Here is a 21883-nt window from a genome sequence, read left to right as displayed (position 1 = left end):
ATTCCTGAATTTATCTCTCAAATTTTATCAGAAATAATAAAAATTGGTCTTACTTTTATTAGGGATAAAAAGTGACATTAAATCTTTAAATTTGATTCTTGATTTACTTATGTTAGTCTTTAGATATAGTTAAGTGAGATAATAGTATCAGGTGACTAATTTAGAATAATTTATGTTGCATGCCTAATTTTAGTGGGTAAATTTCTCGACAGAGATTTTTTTTTTATATATAATGACTCGAATTTGAAACTTACTTGAGCGATATCAAATTGTTTACTACTTGAACCAACGTGGTTGGCTAATAGTAAAGGACTTTGATAAATAGTATTTTAAAATGAACAGACCATGTCCATTGCTACAGCTAAAAATACTACTATTATTATGGTAGCCATTTTACGAGCTTCGCTTGTGTCTTGCAAAATAAGGAACAAGGACAGGTCATATAAAAAGTCACGCAAACCTCAAAAACAGCGACTACTTGATCAGTTCAGACACCAGAGGAGAGGGTTATTTATTCTATTACAAAAGCCTCTCCTTTTCGGACACAGCACAAGATAACTAATTAACTTTGTTCCCACTCAGAAGTTCCTTGGCAGACTTGAGCCTTCTCCTCCTCAACCTTTCCGATATGGCAAAGGCTAGCTCTAACGACTGCGATGCGTTTAACCTCGGGTCGCAATGAGTGTGATACCGAGAGTTCAAGTCGTCAAAAGTTACGGTATTTGACCCTCCGATGCACTCTGTCACGTTCTGCCCCGTCATCTCCAGATGAACTCCTCCCGGATAGCTTCCTTCTTGTTCATGAACATTGAAGAATGCCCTCAACTTGGACTGAGGGAAGTGAAAGCGACCAAAAGGATATCACATTTAGGCTTTCATTACAGTTTAACAAAAGACTAGTTTTGCTCGGAAACTTAAGTTCGAGAGATCTTACTCTGATTGCATCAAATGGACGTGTTTTTAGGCCACATGGAGCTTTGATTGTGTTTCCATGCATGGGATTGCTCACCCAAGTGACAATGAGCCCGGCCTGGCGTACGGCTCTAATAAGATGCAGCAGCTTTATTCGCATGTTATCGGCTCCCATTGTGATTATCGTCAGTCTCCCAGGCTTGTTCCGAGGGTTCAGAATTCCGCACAATTTTACAAGTTCCTTGGGGTCCATCTTATCACTGACCTAATATGATGTATGAAAATATTATCAATCAAAATGAACTATTCAAACGTAACAACTAAAACCACATCAAGACTCGTCTCCGATTGTTTCTAAAACATGAACCTACAACTTCATGAACAGTCCGGAGAAAATTTCGATACCACTATGAGTCCCAAACTTCAAAACAATCAAGAATCATCGATGGTCTAACTGTGTACAAGTACAACTATTTTAATGCAGGGATATGCATCCTTATTAATCAAGAATCATCGATAGTTAATCCAGCCGCAGCCATGAATCCGAGAGCTTCATCGACTCTCTGCGCAAGCTCCATGTACCTAATTATAAACCCAAACCCATGTTCTTAAATCCAACAACAACAAATCCAAGGCCTATGATCTCCATTGCAAATCTATGCAGTTCCAAAATCACAAAGCTAAACACAACTGTCTCCTTGTTCACTGTGTCTAACAAAATCGAGATTCCATTGGGAGACCCTTTGCATGGATGCATATCCACCTGTGGCGAATGCTCTAAGGAGATTCAAAGTTCCAACAGATTGAAGATAAGCTCTTATCAGTCTCTGAGGATCGGGGACTCGAGATTTCTCGTCAAAAGCATCGCCGTTTATGTTATCTCCTCGATAACTGGGTAATTTGACTCCATCTTTTATCTCAAATGAGTCTGACCTTGGCTTTTCAAATTGCCCTGCCATTCTCCCAACCTATCACAAGGTAAGAATTTGATAAAAAGGGGTCTAATTTAGGTTTAGAAAGTTTGGATTTTGAGGGATTAAATAGAACATACGGCGATGACGGGTATTTGGGCACCGAAAGTGAGGACAAAGCCCAAAAGTACTCTGAAAGTGTCTCCAGACAGATGCTTATTTATACACGTGGAGCAACCGTTTAGTCCCACGTGTGTCTCCCCAGATACCTGCATGTTGTTGTTTAAGGCATCCCTCCCAAGGAAACGAAGTTGATATTAAACCCTAAAGTTGAACATATTAGGCCCAAAAAATAGAATTGGACAAAAGATTAAACCTGTTTTAAAATATGAGTGGGGTGTGGATTGTAACATCCAAGGCCCGACCCTAATCCGATATTCTCTATAAGTTTATGTTATATTATATTATTTCGTATAGTGTATATTGTATGGTTTATATCATATAAAATTTGAATTGTAAATAATCTTATAATGTAAACAATTTAAAACATATTAGGTTGTTCGTGTATAAAACGGTAAGCAGAGCAAAACTCGACTCGAATTGATTTTCAGTTGTAATTTTATAAATTTAATTCGATTCGAAAAAAATTCAAGTTAAAATCGAATTGTAAAATACAATAAAAATAACTCAAATAGTAACTCGAATAACTCAATATTTTTAGTAATTAGTAGATTGATTTTCAAGTTTGAGTCGAGTCTCTCGACTTTGTATGATATACGTGTATCACATATGAAGAAATATATATGTATTGTATATGGTTATAAAAAAACTATTTACATTGGAATCAAATAATATCATAATATTATAAATATTTGTAATTAAATTTAAATAGAAACTCGAAAATTCGACATGACTCGACTCGAATTTTATAAATTCGACACAATTAGAAAAAAAAACTCAAGTCAATTTCGGGTTATAAGATAAGACTTGTCAACTCAAATAATTTAGAATTTTTTAATTCGAATCTACTTGATCGAATACTCACTCTTATAGAATAGTAAAAGATAAACTTAATAAAAAAATATAAAACCATTAAATATTAAAATTAACAGAACAATTTTTTTTATAAATTAAAAATTTATTTTTAATTAAAATTTTAGATGGGTCGAAATGAGCTTGTTATTCATTCGATGGGCATGTGGTAGGACTCTGTGGGACATAATACCAAATCCTGCTATTAGAATGTCTTTGGGGGTGGTGTCTGTATCCGAAAAATTAAGGGAGAGAATACTACGGTGGTTTGGGCATGTCCTTAGGCGACAATCGTTGGATGCGGTTAGGAGGGTAGAGTTAATTACAGTCGACAGTTCCAGAAGGAGAGGACGACCTAGGCGGAAGTGGGAATACTGCTTGAGATCTGATTTGAAGGATTTAGCCCTTATTGAGGACATGACCTCTGATAGGAAAGTATAGAGACTTAAGACCAGGGTAGCCAATTAGTGCAGGTCACAGCCATAGGGTGTAACATTTCTGCCTTCTTTTTATGCATTTGTCGTAATTTCCATGACTTATACTTTTTATATGTTTCTGTCATTGGAATTAATGAAGGCTTAGAACTAGGGTAGCGGATTATTATTGCCTTAGTTTAGGTTTTAAACCATTTGACTTTATCCCTTCTCGTAGCTTGCTATCGTTGACTTCTGTGTATCATTCTCTTCATGTTTATTCTTTTTAATTTTATTCGGGTCTTACGTTTTCTGTCTATATGTAGAGATTATTATGCAGAGATTTATTAGTAGGGATTACTTCCCATTACAGACGCGCATATGAAGACTGTATATGAAGACTGTTTAAATATGTATTTATTTATTTATTTATACATGCTTTGTATTTTATCTTTATTTTTAATTTTCTGACTGCCGGAGGTCTTCCACGGAAGCTGCTCTCAAACATACGTTGGGGGCAGCCTACTACCCTACCTCCCCTTACCCCATTGCATATGAGAATAATGTTTTGTGGTTGTTGTTGTTGTCATCATCACTATCTTATTTAATATTTAATAATAGAACGATTGACTGTGTTTAGTGGTATCAGTTGTTAAAGGGTGTGTTGTTCTCATTTGAAGATTTAGGTTCGAGTAACTACATCTTTAAGGTATGTACACCGTAAATAATTAAAACTTAAGAATATTTATTATTTTATAATCATTTCATATTATTAAAAAAATAAAATGACTTATATTACAAAAATATTTTAATTAAATAATTTATTTATAATATTTTAAAAGAATATGTATTTATTATCAGACTCATAATTAAATGATTTGAAGTAATTTTCCTTTTTTTTTAATAAGCAACAAGTTTAACCGAAAGGGTAATATTAAAAGAATATGTATTTATTATCAGACTCATAATTAAATGATTTGAAGTAATTTTCCTTTTTTTTTAATAAGCAACAAGTTTAACCGAAAGGGTAATATTGGCAAAAATTAATATTGCCATTCTGTCATGAGAATGATGGAAAAACTTGGATAAAAGGCGTCCTGTATTTTTCCCCTATTATGATTTCACAATAAATCATCCCAGAAATAAATTTATATAATTTATATTTAATTATTATTGCGTAAAAATCAAGCTTCCAATCCAAATCCTCTTCCCACAACAGTAAGTGAATTGATTCAATTTGTTTTTTTGTTTTGGGGTGCGATCTTAGCTAGAAATTATATATATTTTAAGCATTGGATTGGTTTTTTTTTTAGTTGTAAAGAGTGTTGCATAGTTGAGATGATCTCCTGAAGCAATTACTTGGGGATTTGACGATTTCAAGAATTCAGGAACCCAATTTTTTGTTTCCTTACAATACCCTGAAAAATTGAGAATTTTATACATATAAAAAGTTTATGCTTTCTTCTTTTTGTATATTAAAGAAGCTTCCTTTTCCTGCTTTTTCTATTATAAGCAAAAATTTCTAAAACATTTTTATTGTTATATTTTCCAGATAAACATTTGTCGGTTTATTTATTGATGCAAGTTTGAATGTTTTTTTTTTTGAATAAGTTGATGCAACAGGGAACTTATTAGAACTGTAATAGAGAGGATCAACAAAGATAATTATTGAGAATGGCCTGTAGAGGATGCTTAGAATGCTTGTTGAAGCTCTTGAACTTTTTGATGAATGTTGCTGGTTTGGCAATGGTTGGATATGGGATTTACTTGTTTGTTGAGTACAAAAGAGCTGCTGATGTTGCCTCGCTTTTGTCGCCTGTGGGCAGTGATCAGAATTTGATAGAGCTTGGTCGCCCCATGCTCATGGCCGTGTCGGTTTCATCTGATATTTTTCATCATCTTCCAAAAGAATGGTAGTATTAGCTTTTTTCAGTTACTTGTGGTTTGAATGTTTGGTATTGTTACTTATTTCTTTATTAGTTTAGTAATTCTTGCATTAGTTGAATTAAAAACGTTTTCATGTAGCACTTGTGATATTCCTCATTTCTTTAGCGAAATATCTATATGTACTACATAACTTTCCTTGGTGTGCTTGAATTTGAGTCATACTAGCTTGAATGGAATCTGCTTCCAAGATCCCCCCGATACTCTCTGGTAGGATCATGCTTGTTATATACCGTCTTCAATCACATGTTATATTTTCTAGTTCATAACACGTCAACCATTTGTTTTTCTCATGGTCATGCGTATTGCCGAAGAATCTTATGCTGATTTTTCGATGCATTTTACTTGTTAGTGAACATATGAATTTCAGTAGAAATTAAATTGCTTATTTGATTTGAATTGTCCAATTTCCATTCCACTTACAAGTCTATATGAAGTTTTTGTATGTTCTTGCGTGTTTTAACTTTTCAATTTCTATTTTGTAGGTTTATATATTTATTTATTGGAGTAGGTGTGATTCTCTTTGTTATATCTTGCTGTGGTTGTATTGGAGCTGCAACGCGGAATTTATGCTGTTTGTCCTGTGTATCCTAATTATCTGCTTGATGTTTTCGACAGTCGTAATTAGGACATAGATATAATCTTGTAGTTCATAAATTTTCTTTTATCCAAATCATTTTTCTTCTCTTTCACGATGATTGCTTTACTTAAGGCAACCTAGTATTCAGTGTTGGTGTTTCTGTTGATCTTGGTGGAGCTGGGATGTGCAGCTTTCATAGTCTTCAACAAAAGCTGGAAACATGTAACTTTTGCTTACTTTTTGGTCATTTCTCCTTCTATTTAATTGAAGTTGGCGTGCTTGGTTTTCTAATTAGCGCTAATTTCTTTAGGAACTTCCCGCGGATAAAACAGGCTACTTTGATATGATATATCATTTTCTGAAAGAAAACTGGAGTATCGCCAGATGGATAGCTCTTGGAATTATTATCTTAGAGGTAAGCTTAACGTGATTGTGATCCTAATCCTGAGGACTTAAATATTACTTCACATTCATGAACTATTTTGTGGTCCATATGCAAAAACCGAGAAACTGTCTGATAGACTGATAGGGTTTAAATAAATGAAGTTGCTTTTGAATACAAGGATTTCCCCTTTTGATTCCTAATCATTTAGTATTGTATTCTGTGTTCTCAGCCCTTGTAATTTTTTTAGCATCATTTAGCTTTTGGACATATTGTTCTCTGCGATAACAATGCACAGAATAGTCCTGGACTTTCTTATCCTTAGTCCTTACCGAGTAGATAAGATTTAGCCTTGGATGTCTATCTGTTGCAAAGAAACCCAATATTTGAAAAGAGAGAGATTTATTTAAATTCCAAAATCAAGGCTTAGAGTTGAAAATCATTCAATTAATAGTACTAAAGGGAAGTGAATCTTCTTCAACTATCATTATTTGGGAATGTAGCATGTTCGTTTCTTTTCAGTATGGATTATGGTTAAGATGATTGCATATGACATCGTTTTTAGTTCTAGGTAACTTTTAGGAGGCTTCCATATGGAGACAACTGTTGGGTTATGATTTACCGAGGTAAAAGTTAGTCGACAATTTGCATCACATAGTAGTTTAGATGATGATGTGTTTCGTGACTTTGTTTTTCTGTTGGATGATAATGGCACAGACATCAATGGATGGATTCTGATATTTATTGCATTAAAATAAGGCCTTGAATCAAATTTCTCTGTTAGAATAACATCTGGACTGGTATTGTTTCTCTGGGCTTTATCTGACCTGTGGTCAAAATCAACTTCAACTTGCAGGTTCTTATTTTCTTGTTAGCCCTCATGGTCAGGGCCGCCAATGTACCTGCTGATTATGACAGTGATGATGAGTTCATTGCACCAAGGCAACAAATCAGGCAGCCTTTAATGAACAGGCAACATGTTCCGGTTACAGGTGTACCTGTTGCTGGTGGCCTTGATCAACGGCCTGGCAGAACAGATGCTTGGAGTGCACGTATGAGGGAAAAGGTGATTTCTTTCCCATAAAGTCGTCCTCTTTGATATAAACATATAGCTCTCCTGTGTGGTAAATCTTTTCTTAGACCAATTCGTACGTCTTACCTTGATTTTCTAGAGGCTTCAAATCTCAATATTGAATCATTTTTACGAAGTAAATGTGCTGCTATATCTGATGTTTCTTTCCTTAAATGCACAAGTGCATAGATTTTACTGTAATTCGTATTGTCTGTAGTAATGCACTCTGATGTGATAGATACCGGAATACCACCTTCCGTTCTCTTCGATTCCTGCATTTCGTTCCCCTTATTATATCCCTTATCCATTTGTCTCATCATTTTTCTCTTAACCTTTTCCCAAATTTGTTTCTCTAACATTGTTTTTCACTGGATGTATATCAGTATGGGCTGGATACGTCCGAGTTCACATACAACCCTATGGACTCAAACAGGTACCAGCAGGCAGCCCCTCAACCAGCAGAAGAAAGCAGCCGGTGCACCATTCTGTGATAATCATCCGGTTTTGTCTTCCAAATGCTATTGCGTTGACGATCAAGCGAAAGCTTCAGATTTTTCAGATGACAATCTTAATTTATGTGTTCCCTACTCATTGATTTCTTCATAGAACATATGTGTTTAGAAAATGCATAACTATTTTCTGTGTAAAACTAAACTGCTACATTCAAGGTTTGGCAATGAGTTGAATCCCGAGCCATTACAGCTATGCCTTTTACTTATCTGTTCCTTCTCATGTTATATATATATATATATATATATATATATAATATTGCAAAGTATCAATACGAGACATCGATATGCTTTGCAAGTGATTGGATGCTTAGGAATGGTAGATTTTAATGAGGTATATATATATATATATATATATGTTCCATCTGCTTTATGATCTTGTGATTGTGATGTCCATGAAAAGGAAAGCAATGGAGGAGAAAGAAAGCTTTGATATACTTTGAAGTTGGCAGTGGCATCTTTGTACAACAATAATATTCTTATTTACTTGGACTCGAGTTTAGTTTGTTCGTGATTTGAATTTTGACATTTATAACTCGAGGCTTCAAAGATACTATAGTTTATATTATTAGAAAAATAGAAGAATAGATACTTTTACAGAAAGATCTGAGAAAAGAAATAATAAATTAACAAATAAAAAGTTCGAATTTATCATTTGATTAGAAGTTGAGCTGGCTTAACACTTAACACTGAGGCCTTTAAGCATAATTCCTCATACATTTATTTATGTAATTAACATATTAATGTATCATATCATGTATCTTCTCATCAAAACGTGAAATAAATTAAGAATAAAATAAAATGAAGAAATTACAAGATTATTCTATCTGCCCTTTCTTTCCTGTTTAATTATTTTTGGCATGGCTATTATCGAAAAGTTTCCTTCACACATAGTGCGTAGTGGTCCCATTAGATCTACAGTTAAATATCGAAATATATAATATTATATATTTTCATGCATAATCAAATGCTTTCCTTTATATGGTTACACACTAGAATGTTATACCACAGCTATATATATATATATATATATATATTTCATAAACCATTTTTCTTTGTGGTTTGTCGTTTTTCTTTTGTGACACTTAGAGTTTCTTGTCTACATCAGTGTTTGTGACCGTCTTAGAACAGAACTTTCCAGTTTGTTAAAGCCTTATTTTCCCAGATTTTGATACCAGAGACTATGAAGACTAGGAGGGGAAAGCGTTCTGAGGCAAGCTTTGCTCTTTTGCTTTTATTTAAACTGCAATGCTTTAACGATACACTTGTTCAACTTGTTTTCAAATTTCAGGCCTTTTGGCCATCCATCGTGATGAAGAAATGGTTGAACATAAAGCCTAAGGTGTACGATTTTAGCGAAGACGAGGTCGAAACTGAAACCGAAACCGAAAGTGAAGATGATGGTATTTGTAGAACACATTATCATATCATATTCAACAACACATGTTTCCTTACACTCTTTGCCTTTTCCTGCAATTTCCACTAGCTTTCTCCGTTAAAGAATCAAGATTGAATGGAGACGAGGAACAGAACCATAGCCCGTTGCAAAACCAAGATTGCAGCAGCCAAATTTCAGGTATTATTTGCTTTCTTCATCTGTGGTTTAGTTGGTGTTTCCCCCCCTCTGGTTTCGATGTTTCATCTTTCAGATTCGCCGTTTATGGGTAACCGGTTAAGACACCGGAGGGGAAAATCGGAAACTCTGCACATACAGTACACGAACACAAAGGATGTGAGGTTTGCCCGCAATATGCTTGTGCTTAAAAATTGTAAGCCTTCTGAGGTGCAGCAGTTTCTAAATTTCTTATTTGAAACATATTATGGTTGCCTATAGGGTGACAATAGGCACTTGGAACGTTGCTGGAAGACTTCCTTGTGATGATCTTCAGATCGATGACTGGCTTTGCATGGAAGAGCCGGCAGATATTTACGTTATCGGGTCGGTATTTCCTTTCCCTGCCTGATCTTATACCCGTGTATAAAACATACCTATATCTGACACTAATATTATACCCGCAGCTTCCAGGAGGTAGTCCCTTTGAATGCTGGAAATGTTCTGGGAGCCGAGGATAACAGGCCGATTCCTAAATGGGAGGCAATCATTCGAAGAACTCTGAACCGAGATTTGGAGCCTGAAAGCAAGCATAGATGCTATAGTGCCCCACCTTCTCCTAGTTCGGTTGCAGATGTATCCACCGATGAGATACCTGGTCTGCCATTGGAGTATTTGGAGACTGCAAATGAAGTTGGCCAAAATTTACAGCAGAAGAGAATATATGGCTTTGATAGTGAAACCGGGATAGTTTGGCCTGAAGATCAAAACCAACAAGTTCGTTTTTTCTCTGCAATATCTGATGATATTTTCACGGAAGCGACAATAGAGGAAGACGGCAATGATAGGGCGATGTCGAGGCCGAAGTACGTGCGGATAGTGAGCAAACAGATGGTTGGAATCTACATTTCTGTGTGGGTGAGAAAGAGGCTGAGGAAACATGTTGGTAATTTGAAAGTCTCTCCAGTTGGTATTGGTCTTATGGGTTACTTGGGAAACAAGGTAATCACTTTCCCCCTGTTCTAGCAAAGGATTATGCTTTTCGGATGTCTTCAGTACCCATGGTAGACAAAACTGAACCGAAAGTGGAATCGGTTAAACAGCCGCTCGGTTCCACCATCTTGAAATATGCCTCTGTACTATGATCTCTTGCAATCTGAAGTTGGCTTCATTATCAGTGAATGTCTTATGAACTTGCTTTTGCAGGGATCTGTTTCTGTTAGCATGAATATTTTCCAATCCAGGCTGTGCTTTGTGTGTTCGCATTTGACATCTGGTCATAAAGATGGAGATGAACAAAGACGCAACTCTGATGTGTACGAAATTATACGACGAACACGTTTCTCAACTGTTGTCGATACAAATCAATCACAAACAATCCCATCTCACGAGTAAGTAAAATGTCAGCCAATTTTCTTATCATTATATAATCAATATATTCAACCTGAACCATGAATGTATGTCGATGGTGGCCTCTGTAAACAGTCAGGTATTTTGGTTTGGGGATCTGAACTATCGTCTCAACATGTCGGATGCTAAGGTGAGAAAGCTTGTCGCTCAAAAGCGATGGGAAGAATTACTCAACAGTGATCAGGTCAGTATCACACAATGACCTAGTTACTGGATTCGATTTGTAATGACAAATGAAGTTAAAAGCTCCGGTTCTGTGCCACAGCTTCATAAAGAACTGTGTAGTGGGCGCATTTTCGATGGATGGAAAGAAGGGGTCATCGATTTTCCTCCTACCTACAAGTATGAAATACATTCCGATAGATATGTCGGCGTGATCCCTAAGGAAGGGGAGAAGAAGCGATCTCCGGCATGGTAAGCACAAGTTTCTTAAGGTATCCCTGCCAACTGACATGAAAAAGCTTAGAAAAAGTGAACACAAAACATCCTCGCGTCGGATACATACCGGTGTCCAACATTCGCAGGCCAGTACGGCAACTTAGCACGAAAACCTAATATTCAAGTTTCAGAAAAATGTTTCACAAAACCCATATACTTCGCAATGTGTTAACTGATAACTCATATAGTTCTGTGTACTCTTACCTTGGTAGGTGTGATCGTATACTCTGGTCAGGGATAGGCATCAAACAACTTTGCTACCAACGGGCAGAAATAAGACTCTCGGATCATCGACCCGTCAGTTCAATGTTTTTAGTCGAAGTTGAAGTCTTGGACCATCGGAAGTTCCAAAGGGCTCTCAATGCTAGCACAGCTGCTGTCCATCCTGAGCGTTTCTTTGATGAAAATGTGTAGAACATGTAGAAGAAATGTGTTTGCCATCTTTAGAACAAAAATTCTATAATATTCAATGTATACAGACAACAAAATGAGAAATATTACTATATTTGATGTACAAAGAACACGTTCTCCGGAATAATTGTATACTGTTCATGTTGCGGAAGACGACTATAGAGCAAAATCGCAACTGATAATTTGAGAAAATAAAAATGAAGATAAAAGAGACAAAATTCACAAAATTTACGTGGAAAATCCCTAAATAATATAGGGTAAAAATCACGGGCAACGATAGAAGAATTTCACTATGAGAAAATAGGAATTACAACTTCTCTCGATCTACCAAGGAGAAAACAATGATAATTCTCTCTTGATAAAAAGGAGAAAACAACTCTCAAGAAACTCTCTAAATTCTCTAGTATTGGGAGAAAGCTAGAATGATTTGGGATGGTTTTGAAGCTAAATGAGTTAGGGCATTTATAGTTGAAGCTTAAGGACTAATTTGTAAATACCCTAAATTTTAGTGATTAGAGTTCGTAATTTACCCATATAAAAAATCAACAAATTCTACACCTAATTTTCGGTGCCTACATTTGTTGACAAATTTTTTTTTCTTCTAAATTATGCACTTTCGGTGCATTGATTTTCAACAATCTCCCACTTGAAGATTTGATTGGAATAATCATATCTTCACACCATTCTTTCTACCATGTACCATCATGTTGCTTACATTTCTGAAATGCCACAAGAGGATCGACACCAAGTAAATTTATCAGTATTGATCGTTTTCGTCATGAAATCTGCTATGTTGTCTTTGGTATGTATCTTCTGCATATCTACCGTCCCTTCTTCCACCTTTTCACGAATGAAATAGTACTGAACTCGTATGTGCTTTGTCCTTGAATGAAATGATGGATTCCTTGTTAGATGCAAGACGCTTTGACTGTCACAAAACAGAGAGACATACTCTTGATTGTGCCCAAGCTCCTCCAATAACATCTTCAACCAAATTGCTTCTTTACTGGCTTGTGTAGCTGCTACATATTATGCCTCTGTTGTGGATGTAGCCACAACTGACTGCAATTTTGAAACACAGCTTACTGCTGCACCAGCAACTTTGAACACATATACTATAGTAGATTTGCTTTTATTCAAATCTCCTGCATAGTCAGAATCTACATAACCATTGATTAGTAAATTTGATCATCCGTAACATAATGCAACATTTGAGGTCCCTTTGATGTATCTCAGGATCCTCTTTACTGTATTTCATTGCTCTTTGTCTGGATTCACCATGTACCGACTAATCACTCCCACTGCTTGTGCAATGTCTGGTCTTGTGCATATCATAACGAACATCAAACTTCCCACTACTGATGCATACGGTACTCGAGACATCTCCATCCTCTCTTATTCACTGTTAGGACTCATACTGGAGGATAATTTGAAGTTAATAGGAAGAGGGGTAGAAATTGGCTTACAATCTTTCATGTTGAATCTTGACAAGATCTTCTTCAAGTAATTCTTTTGTGAAAGCCAAATCTTCCTACTATTTCTGTCTCGGTGAATTTGCATCCCTAGAATCTTGTTTGATGATCCCAAGTCCTTCATTTCAAATTCCCTAGCCAGTTGTGCCTTCAATTCTTCAATATGATCTTTGTTGTGTCCTGCAACCAACATGTCATCCACATACAACAACAATATAACAAAATCATTATCACTAGACCTCTTGAAATAAACACAAAGGTCTGCATTAAGTCTATTGTATCCAAGGCACATAATGAAGGAATCAAATCTCTTATACCAACACCTCGGCGTCTGCTTTAGACCGTACATAGATTTGTTCAACCTGCAAACCAAGTTCTTCTTTTCTTTTTCTTCAAAACCTTCAGGCTGGAGCATGTAAATTTTTTCTTCAAGATTTCCATGAAGAAAAGTTGTTTTAATATCTAGCTGCTCTAGATGTAAATTCAAAGTAGCACACATTGCCAAAACTACTCGAACTGTTGTTAGTCGAACCACAAGAGAAAATATTTCATTGAAATCAATACCTTCTTTTTGAGCATACCATTTGACTACCAGTCTTGCACGATACCTCTCCACTTGATCGTCACCATTTCGCTTGATTTTGAAGACCCGTTTGTTACCAATTGGCTTCCTTCCTTGTGGTAGTGGCACAAGGTCCCATGTATTATTTTTTATGAAGGGCTTCAATTTCTTCTTGCATCGCCATCATCCACAGTGAAGCATCTGAGTTGTTTATTGCCTCCTGGTATGTTGACGGCTCACCGTCCTCTGTTAAAAGGCAGTATGCAATATTACCTTCTATAACATAATCTGAGTGCCAATTGGGACGTCTTCTTACATGATCTGATTGACGAGTTGTTGGAGCTTCAGAACTCTCTAGTTCTTGTTCATCATGTGTTGGTTCTGCTTCAAAACATTTTCCTTGTTCAACCCTCCTTTTCCACATGTATCTGTGTAGTCTTTGACTTTTCAGTGCTATCATCATCTTCTTTTCTTTGTAGCTTATCTTCTACAAAAATAGCATTCCCGCTGATGATCACTTTGCGGGCAGTGGGGTCCCACAAGCGATACCCCTTTACACCATCAACATACCCCAAGAATTTGCATTTCCTGGATTTTGGATCTAACTTTGAAATTTCTTGGGAGTTGTACATCACGTACACAATACTTTCAAATACATGGAGGTTTGAATAATCAGCTGGTTTACCAGTCTACATCTCTATTTGTGTCTTTAGCTCTATTGCAGTTGATGGAGCTCGATTCACCAAATAACAGGCGGTATTGACTGCTTCTGCCCAGAATGAATTTTCTAGGCCTGCATCCCTCAACATTGCTCTTATTCTTTCTAACAAGGTTCTGTTCATCCGCTCTGCCACTCCATTTTGTTGAGGAGTGTTCGCCACTGTGAACTGCCTTTTGATGCATTCCTTCCTACAAAAGTCATCAAATTCTTCACTTGTGTATTCTCCTCCATTATATGTTCTGAAACACTTGATCTTATTTCCATAATCAAGTTCCACCCGCGCTTTGACATTTTTGAAAGTTGAAAACACGTCTGACTTCTTCTTAATAGGGTACACCCAACATATCCTAGAGTAGTCATCAATAAATGAGACAAAGTATTTTTGCTCCGCCTAGGGATGTAACTAGTGCTTGCCATACGTCAGAATGAACCAATTCTAGAACACTTTTGCCTCTGGAATTTGACGTGTTGAATTTCAACCGGTGCTGCTTACTTGTTATGCAATGCTCACACAAAAAAAAATGATACTTTTGTTAAGCCTGGAAGTAGCTTTTGCTCCACAAGGACTTTCATTCCTTGTTCTGACATATGTTCAAGTTTCTGATGCCATAACATTGCAGAATCTGAACTACATGAGGCAACAAAGGCTTCTGTTTCTAGCAAAGTCTCTCCCTTTAGCATGTACAAGTTTGCAGCTATCTTTTCGCCTTTCATCACCATAAGCGCTCCATGGAACACCTTCATGATTCCTTTCCGTGTTTCAATCTTGCTTGCATTATTATCCAACAATCCGTAGGATAATAAATTTTTCTTCAGGCCTTTCACGTGCCGCACATCTCGAACAACTTTAATTGTTCCATCATACATCTTCAATTTGATGGTTTCCACGCCAACGATCACTAAGGCATGATCATTGAAACTATACACAGATCCTCCTGAGACATGTTCATAATGATGGAACCATTATCTTCTTGAGGTCATGTGATATGTTTCTCCCGAATCAATGAGCCATATATCTGCATATCTCTTTCTACCTTCCACGGTGGTTGACGCTTCACAACATAGAGCATCTCCATCATCTAAAGTGTTTACGGTATTGCTTGTGGATTGGAGTTTTTATTTAGACTCCAACAATCCTTCTTCAAGTGACCCTTCTTTCCACAGTTTAAATTCTTCTTGCTCCTCGACTTCAATCTACCATGTTTGTGACTGCTGTTTTGGCCACGTTCTGTTGATCTTCCTCTCGTCGTTGTCAATGATTCTGCTTATTGCAGATTTACTTGTCTGTCTTCCTTGTTCTTGTGCCGATTTTCTTCTTATAGAACAACAGCTGCAACGTCATTGAAGACTAGACTGGTGGCATTACTGTTTGTCAAGTTGATAATGAGTTGATCATACGAATCCGGTAGACTTTGAAGTAGAAGTTCAGCACGTTCTTGTTCTCCTATTGTACATCTTAAAGATGTAAGCTGAGAAAATAAAGTGTTCAGTGTGTTTAAGTGCTCCGTCACTTAAGTAGATTCTGAAATACGAAGAGTGTACAGTTTCCTCCTAAGGAAAATTTTATTGTGCAACGATGTGGCCTCGTACAGTTTGGTGAAATGATCCTATATCTCCTTAGCTGTCTTCTTCTCCTCGATGCTTGACAATACTTCATCTACTAATGCTAGATGAAAGTTTGCCATAACATTCCCGTCCATTTTGATCCATTTGTTGTCATCTGTGAAATCCACCAGCCTTTCACTGATAGCTGCTAGACACCCGTCTTTCCTCAGGATGGCCTTCATCTTCAATTTCTACAATGAGAAATTTCTCCCATTAAATTTTTCAATATCAAATTTTGTTGCCATAGCTTCTATTACGGATAGCTCTCACTATTTCACTATCGTGAATAGTTCTCTGGAACCTTCAAAGAATGAGTAATATCTTCTTACTTTCTTATGTTGGAGGATCCACCTTTTGGTGGCAACCACAAAGACAATAAGTAGATATTACACACTCTAATCTGGCTCGGATACAAATTGTTGCGGAAGACGGCTATCGGATAGAGCAAAATCGCAACTGATAATTTGAGAAAATAAAAATAAAGATAAAAGAGACAGAATTTACGTGGAAAACCCCTAAATAATATAGGGTAAAAACTACAGGGAACGGTAGAAGAATTTCACTATTAGAAAATATGAATTACAACTTCTCTGGATCTACCAAGGAGAAAACAATGATAATTCTCTCTTGATAAAAATGAGAAAACAACTCTCAAGAAACTCTCTAAATTCTCTAGTATTGGCAGAAAGCTAGAATGATTTGGGATTGTTTTGAAGCTAAATGAGCTAGGGTATTTATAGTAGAAGTTTAAGGATTAATTTGTAAATACCCTAAATTTTAGTCACTAGAGTTTGTAATCCATTGTCAACATGAGCATCAAGTGATGAAATAGCCCTAGGCATCAGCTCTAACATCTGTATTTGACGAAACAGGGAAGATCGAGATCAAATTTCAAGTTTTGCAATAGATATTATGTTGACGCCTATATATCTTTACTCCGATATGGAGGAACCGCACACCTGCCCTGCATTTTTTATTGTAGGAGTTTTGGCCATAAGATTTTTGGGAAACTTCATCAGTTGTGTCTGTAGATACAAAGTAATCAAACATATTACTAAGCAAACAAAGTCGAAATATGGAATTAAGCGGCACAGGCACACATCAACAATCACATAGAACCAATGAGTCTTGCTTTAAGGCAAGCGTTTCAAGAGTTCTTAAGTGAGTTAGAAACATTTTTGCATATATATATATACATAAACAACTAACAAATCAAGATCAGATTTTGTCTGCAAACACAACACATAAAAATCATAATTCCTAAAGCATCAATCTAACAAAACCCAACCCAAAAATAAGAACTTCCATGTTTCATCCACAACTAAGAGTCATCCCTAAGCTCACAACTCAAACCATGAAACCGAAACCAAAAGTTCCATTTTTCTCCTTCTTTTGTGTGCGTGTGACATTGGGAAAAAGATAAATCAAGATCAGATTTTGTCTGCAAAACACATAAAAACCATAATTCCTAAAGCATCAATCTAACAAAACCCAACCCTAAATAAGAACTTCCATGAGTCATCCCTAAGCTCACAACTCAAACCATGAAACTAAAACCAAAAGTTGATTTGAATCATTTTGTTTCACTTGATTTTATGGTTTTTAACTTATATATGTTATGACTTGTAATATTTTTATATCTTTTAATATTGTAAACTTAAAAAAAGTGTTACATATATATTAATATTACTTTAAATATTATGTAAAATTAAAAAAAAAATTATTTTATATAAAATTCGGTTCAAACCGATTGAACCACGATTGAACCAGTAAATCAGTATCTTTACCGATTCAAGGTCCGGTCCGATCCGATTTTAAAAACATTACAATTTACACATAAAATTTCTTTCCATGGAGTAATTATGCAAGACAATAAAGTTGCATTGGTTACTTCATCAATGGCATTTGAATGACCAACACTCTCTTGGGTTAATTGCCCAAAACTCTCAAAACTATCACTTGAATTTTGATTTGGTCATGAACTTTAAAACATTCTAGTCGAGTCCCTAAAATATCATTACTGAATCCACTTTTTTGTCATCTTAACAGTCAATTGGATGTTAAATGTTAGTTTAGACCCAAGTTCAAATATATTCCAAACACATGTATCCTATCATGTGAATAATTACAAAATTAAGTGTACTATTTTTTAACATATCAGATTCAAGATACTCATAAAATAGTTATGCACGTGCTATGTTTTAAAGATATTTCACCTCAAATTTAAGCTAACTTTATAACTAGTAGTTAAGTTTGAGGATGCTTGATGAATTAACCCTAAAAATGAGAACTTCAATCAATACCAAACTCCTTTGACCTCTACCATAAACTCATTTACTGACAAATTTCGTAACATACCACCGTTACTGAAAGCAGCTCTTTTGAACATTTAAGAAGTCATATAAATTCATCAAATCCATTCCGAAGAAACCAACCGATTCTTGTTCTTCTGCGATGGGTTATTTCCAACGGCACCTTTTGGTCTTCATGGCAATGTCATTGGTCATGGCCATCACCCCTGCTTTCTCGGCTCTCGGATGGGAAGAGAGATACTTGCCGGACCCGAGTGTGTGTTGGGCTGAAATCAACAAGGCTGATGGCTGCGTGCTCCATCTTTATGCGTCTTTGTTTAAAAACAAGATGAATATGGGGTTCGAGTGCTGCGAAGCGATTCGGGGCCTGGATTACAAGTGCAAGAATTGGATGTTTAATCATGGAAGATTCACACCTGAGTTCGGTAACCGAGTAAAAAGGTTTTGTGCTACTTTGGGCGTCACGCTTCCGCCGAGTTATCGGATTTATTACCCTCAAACTCATGGTCATGGTGGTTTGGAGCATTGAGTGAATGTTTTTAGAGTTGAAAAAAATGTAAACTCTCATCTGTTTCAACAGACAAGAAGAGTTCATTTGTAGGAGGTAAAGTGGAATAAAAATGTAAACTTTAAAAATATAAAATGGTAAAAAGATTTTGTAACACGACAATCCAAGTGTCCAATCCCTCAATCGATAGTAAGTAAAGTATTTCAACAAGGATCCACCAGAACTCCAGTCAACTAACCTGGACTGGAATGACCCTGTAGTATTTAAAACGCCCCTCACAAAAAAGGGAAAATGGGAGATGAAATCACGTCTCTTAAGCAAATAAGAGAAGATAAAACCACTCTTGATCATTATCACAGGCTTCACTACAGTCACTGACACAACACGGACCCGATGGTATCTCGAATTCATGCTTAAAATTCTCTCATAGTAAACTGTTGGAGAAAAGTCAAATTAGGGGCGTTGAAATCAGAAAAGGGGAGCACATTTTCACCCCAATTTGTATTAAAATGTAATAGGGTTAATTATATTTTAATCCTTGCACATTTTAAGATATTTACAAGATTAGTCCTTAGACTTCAACTATAAATACCCTAACACATTTAGCTTCAAAATCATCCAAAATCATTTATTCCTCTTAATACTAAAGAGTTTATAGAGTTCTCTTATGAGTAGTGAGTGTTTTGTAAACACCTGTAAATTTTATCTCTTTAGTAAAAGATCTACAGTAGTCCGGAGACATAGGCATAATTGGTTGAACTCCGTTATCAATTCGGGTATTATTTTCCACTTTTATTTCGCATTCTCATTAATCTGGTTATAGAGAAATTACTAGTTCTCGTTTATTTCGCATTCTCACTAATCTGGTTATAGAGAAATTACTAGTTCTCGTTTATTTCCCAACAACTGGTAATCAGAGCTTTTGGTTGTGAATTTTGTCAATTTTTTGCGAGGTTACTATTCATTACTATTAATGTGAATAGTTAATTTTGTGAATAGTAAAAAATTTGTCGTCGATACGAATTTGTCGACGGAGGTGTTCTTATATATGGCGGTTTGTAGAAATTGTCATAAACGATCCAAAAGAAGCCAGATTCGAGTGGGAGCGATGGCTTTGAAAAACAAAGTTGATGAGCTCAAGAGAGAGATGCTCATATGCAAGGGAGCAATGAGTGAATGGGATGTGCTCAAGACCTTCTTGGAAGGACTTAGACCAGGGTTGATGCTCAGGGGAGAGCAAGGAGATGCCCATAGACTTTCGAAGGCCATAGTTGTGGCCGGAAAGCTGATTGAGCTTGCAGGTGACAAGCCAAGTAGCGATGTGTCGTCTAGTCCCAAGCCCAAAGATAGTGGCAACAGTGGGGGAGACCGGGAAAATGTGCAACAAGGAGATGGTAGAGAAAGCTCTTCGAATGGCCAAGGAGAGTCATCGACTATTCGTAGCCAAAGAATGCCATCGGGAAATAATGGCAAGGCTAAGTCCGAGGCGAAGAAGAAGATGAGCAAGGAAAAGCTTCAATGCTACTTCTGTGATGGTCCTCATTTGAATAGAGGATGTCCCGAGAAGCGTCCCCTTAAAACCATCATGAAGAGGATAAGAGAAGGAGAAGTAGCGGAAATTAGCGCGGTCACAAGTGTTAAAGCTACCAAGCCAGGAAAAAGACTTGGTCCGATTGAGGGGATCTATGCGGCCAAGCAAGGATCGAGACGAGGCAAGGCTGTTGATGCAGCCAAACCCGGAAGAAAACGTGACAAGACTGCATGTGTCAAAGCAATCGAGCACAAGAAAGGACCCGATGCGATAACAAGAGATAAAGCTATCAAGCCGAGGGTGCAAAGTGAGCAAGTCTGCTCACAGTATGTCAGGAAGGAGGCGTGGTCCAAGTTGAGGCGTCTCAAGCATAAAGGGACACTTAAGGAGTATGTGAGTCAATTCACAAAACTCATGCTCAAAGTCCCAAGTTGGACTGAAGAAGATGAATTCTTCGCCTTCATGTTCGAATTGAAGCCATGGGCGAAGAGAGTGGCAAGCGAGTTGTCTAAAGCCTTGACAACTGTTGAGTCCATCAAAGAATTTGGAGTCAAGAAAAACAAGATTTCCAAAACAAAGCCGAAAGCCGAGGGTAGTGGCAAGCGAATCCATGATGAAGGCAAGTCAAAGGATGAGGAATGTTGTTCCTCGAGTGGCAGAGAAAGTCCACTCAATGATGAACCAGATGGTGAGTTTGGGGAAGATGTGTGGAGTCTTGGCACAAGTTTGAATGTCAAAGATGCTAAGCCGAGGGTAAGAGTCGAGCAAACGAGGGGGCGCAGACTTAAGATGCCAGAAGTGTTGCAAAATTACCCGATGGGAGCCAAGTCATCCAAGGTGATGGATGAGCCCAGGATCGAGTTGTCCAAAGAAGAGGACGAACCCAAGATTGAAGAGGCGTTAAGAGTTGGCTCAATAAGGTTCATTTCTACCAAGGCGAGTAGAAGCCAAGTGCAGGAGGAGTTGTCCGTGTCCAAGGCATTTTGCCGAGCATGTTCGTGTAGAGAACATGGCTTCAGAGACCATCTTAAGAGAAGGGTCGAAGCAAGGGCTTGCCGAGGATGTTCAAGTAAGGATCAATCCTTCAAAGACTAGTAAACAAGAGTCGAAGGAAGCCAAGACGTTGAGGGACAAGGCAACCACAGAGAAACTGCCCAATAACAAGAGGTTTTACAGGGCGGTGACTACAGACAAAATGAAGTTGTGTTCAGCTTCAGTTGGTATGTTAGAATAAAAAACCACAAATACTGTTGCATTGATCGAGGTGTGAAGACAGATTAAAATCAGTCTTCAAGTGGGAGATTGTTGGAGAAAAGTCAAATTAGGGGGCGTTAAAATCAGAAAAAGGGAGCACATTTTCAACAAAATTCGGTGCCCCAATTTTTAATTAAAATATAATAGGGTTAATTACATTTTAGTTCATACACACTTTAGGATATTTATAAGATTAGTCCTTAAGCTTCAACTATAAATACCCTAATCCATTTAGCTTCAAAATCATCCCAAATCATTTCTTTCTCCTAATACTAGAGAGCTTTCTTGTGAGTAGTAAGTGTTTTGTAAACACCTGTAAATTTTCTCTCTAGTAAAAGATCTACAGCAGTCC

General features: G+C 36.8%; 3 protein-coding genes across 6 annotated transcripts; 2 read left to right on the top strand and 1 right to left on the bottom strand.

Moving 5' to 3' along the window:
- Positions 1-452: 452 nt before the first annotated feature.
- Positions 453-2098, bottom strand: LOC120135154 (phospho-2-dehydro-3-deoxyheptonate aldolase 2, chloroplastic-like). The gene is made up of 5 exons (XM_039151485.1): positions 1964-2098; positions 1603-1880; positions 1419-1494; positions 935-1177; positions 453-831 (listed from the first exon to the last, which is right to left on the bottom strand). The coding sequence occupies exons 1-5, from the start codon at positions 2096-2098 to the stop codon at positions 559-561; spliced, it is 1005 nt and encodes a 334-aa protein (XP_039007416.1). The 3' UTR covers positions 453-558.
- Positions 2099-4387: 2289 nt separating this feature from the next.
- On the top strand, positions 4388-7905 carry LOC120135024 (tobamovirus multiplication protein 2A-like). Of its 4 annotated transcripts, XM_039151393.1 has the most exons (8): positions 4435-4483; positions 4804-4811; positions 4897-5181; positions 5698-5797; positions 5934-6014; positions 6103-6207; positions 7031-7240; positions 7630-7905. In XM_039151393.1, exons 3-8 carry the CDS (start codon positions 4943-4945, stop codon positions 7735-7737), a joined length of 843 nt encoding a protein of 280 aa, XP_039007324.1. In that variant the 5' UTR covers positions 4435-4483; positions 4804-4811; positions 4897-4942; the 3' UTR covers positions 7738-7905. The 4 variants fall into 4 exon arrangements, with proteins under 4 accessions (XP_039007322.1, XP_039007323.1, XP_039007324.1 ...); XM_039151391.1 differs by lacking the exon at positions 4804-4811 and having other exon boundaries at positions 4388-4486; positions 4892-5181; XM_039151392.1 differs by lacking the exon at positions 4804-4811 and having other exon boundaries at positions 4394-4486; positions 4880-5181.
- Positions 7906-8831: 926 nt separating this feature from the next.
- Positions 8832-11660, top strand: LOC120135021 (type I inositol polyphosphate 5-phosphatase 2-like). Its single transcript, XM_039151389.1, has 9 exons — positions 8832-9158; positions 9242-9331; positions 9405-9492; positions 9590-9694; positions 9775-10309; positions 10514-10698; positions 10793-10901; positions 10983-11131; positions 11368-11660. The coding sequence occupies exons 1-9, from the start codon at positions 8939-8941 to the stop codon at positions 11567-11569; spliced, it is 1683 nt and encodes a 560-aa protein (XP_039007320.1). The 5' UTR covers positions 8832-8938; the 3' UTR covers positions 11570-11660.
- The last annotated feature ends 10223 nt before the right edge of the window (positions 11661-21883 follow it).

This window comes from Hibiscus syriacus, unplaced genomic scaffold, assembly GCF_006381635.1.
Source record: "Hibiscus syriacus cultivar Baekdansim isolate YM2019G1 unplaced genomic scaffold, ASM638163v2 tig00110602_pilon, whole genome shotgun sequence".
NCBI classification, from domain to species: Eukaryota; Viridiplantae; Streptophyta; class Magnoliopsida; order Malvales; family Malvaceae; genus Hibiscus; species Hibiscus syriacus.
Note: the sequence above shows the minus strand (reverse complement) of the source record. Positions and strands in the feature narration are given on the sequence as shown.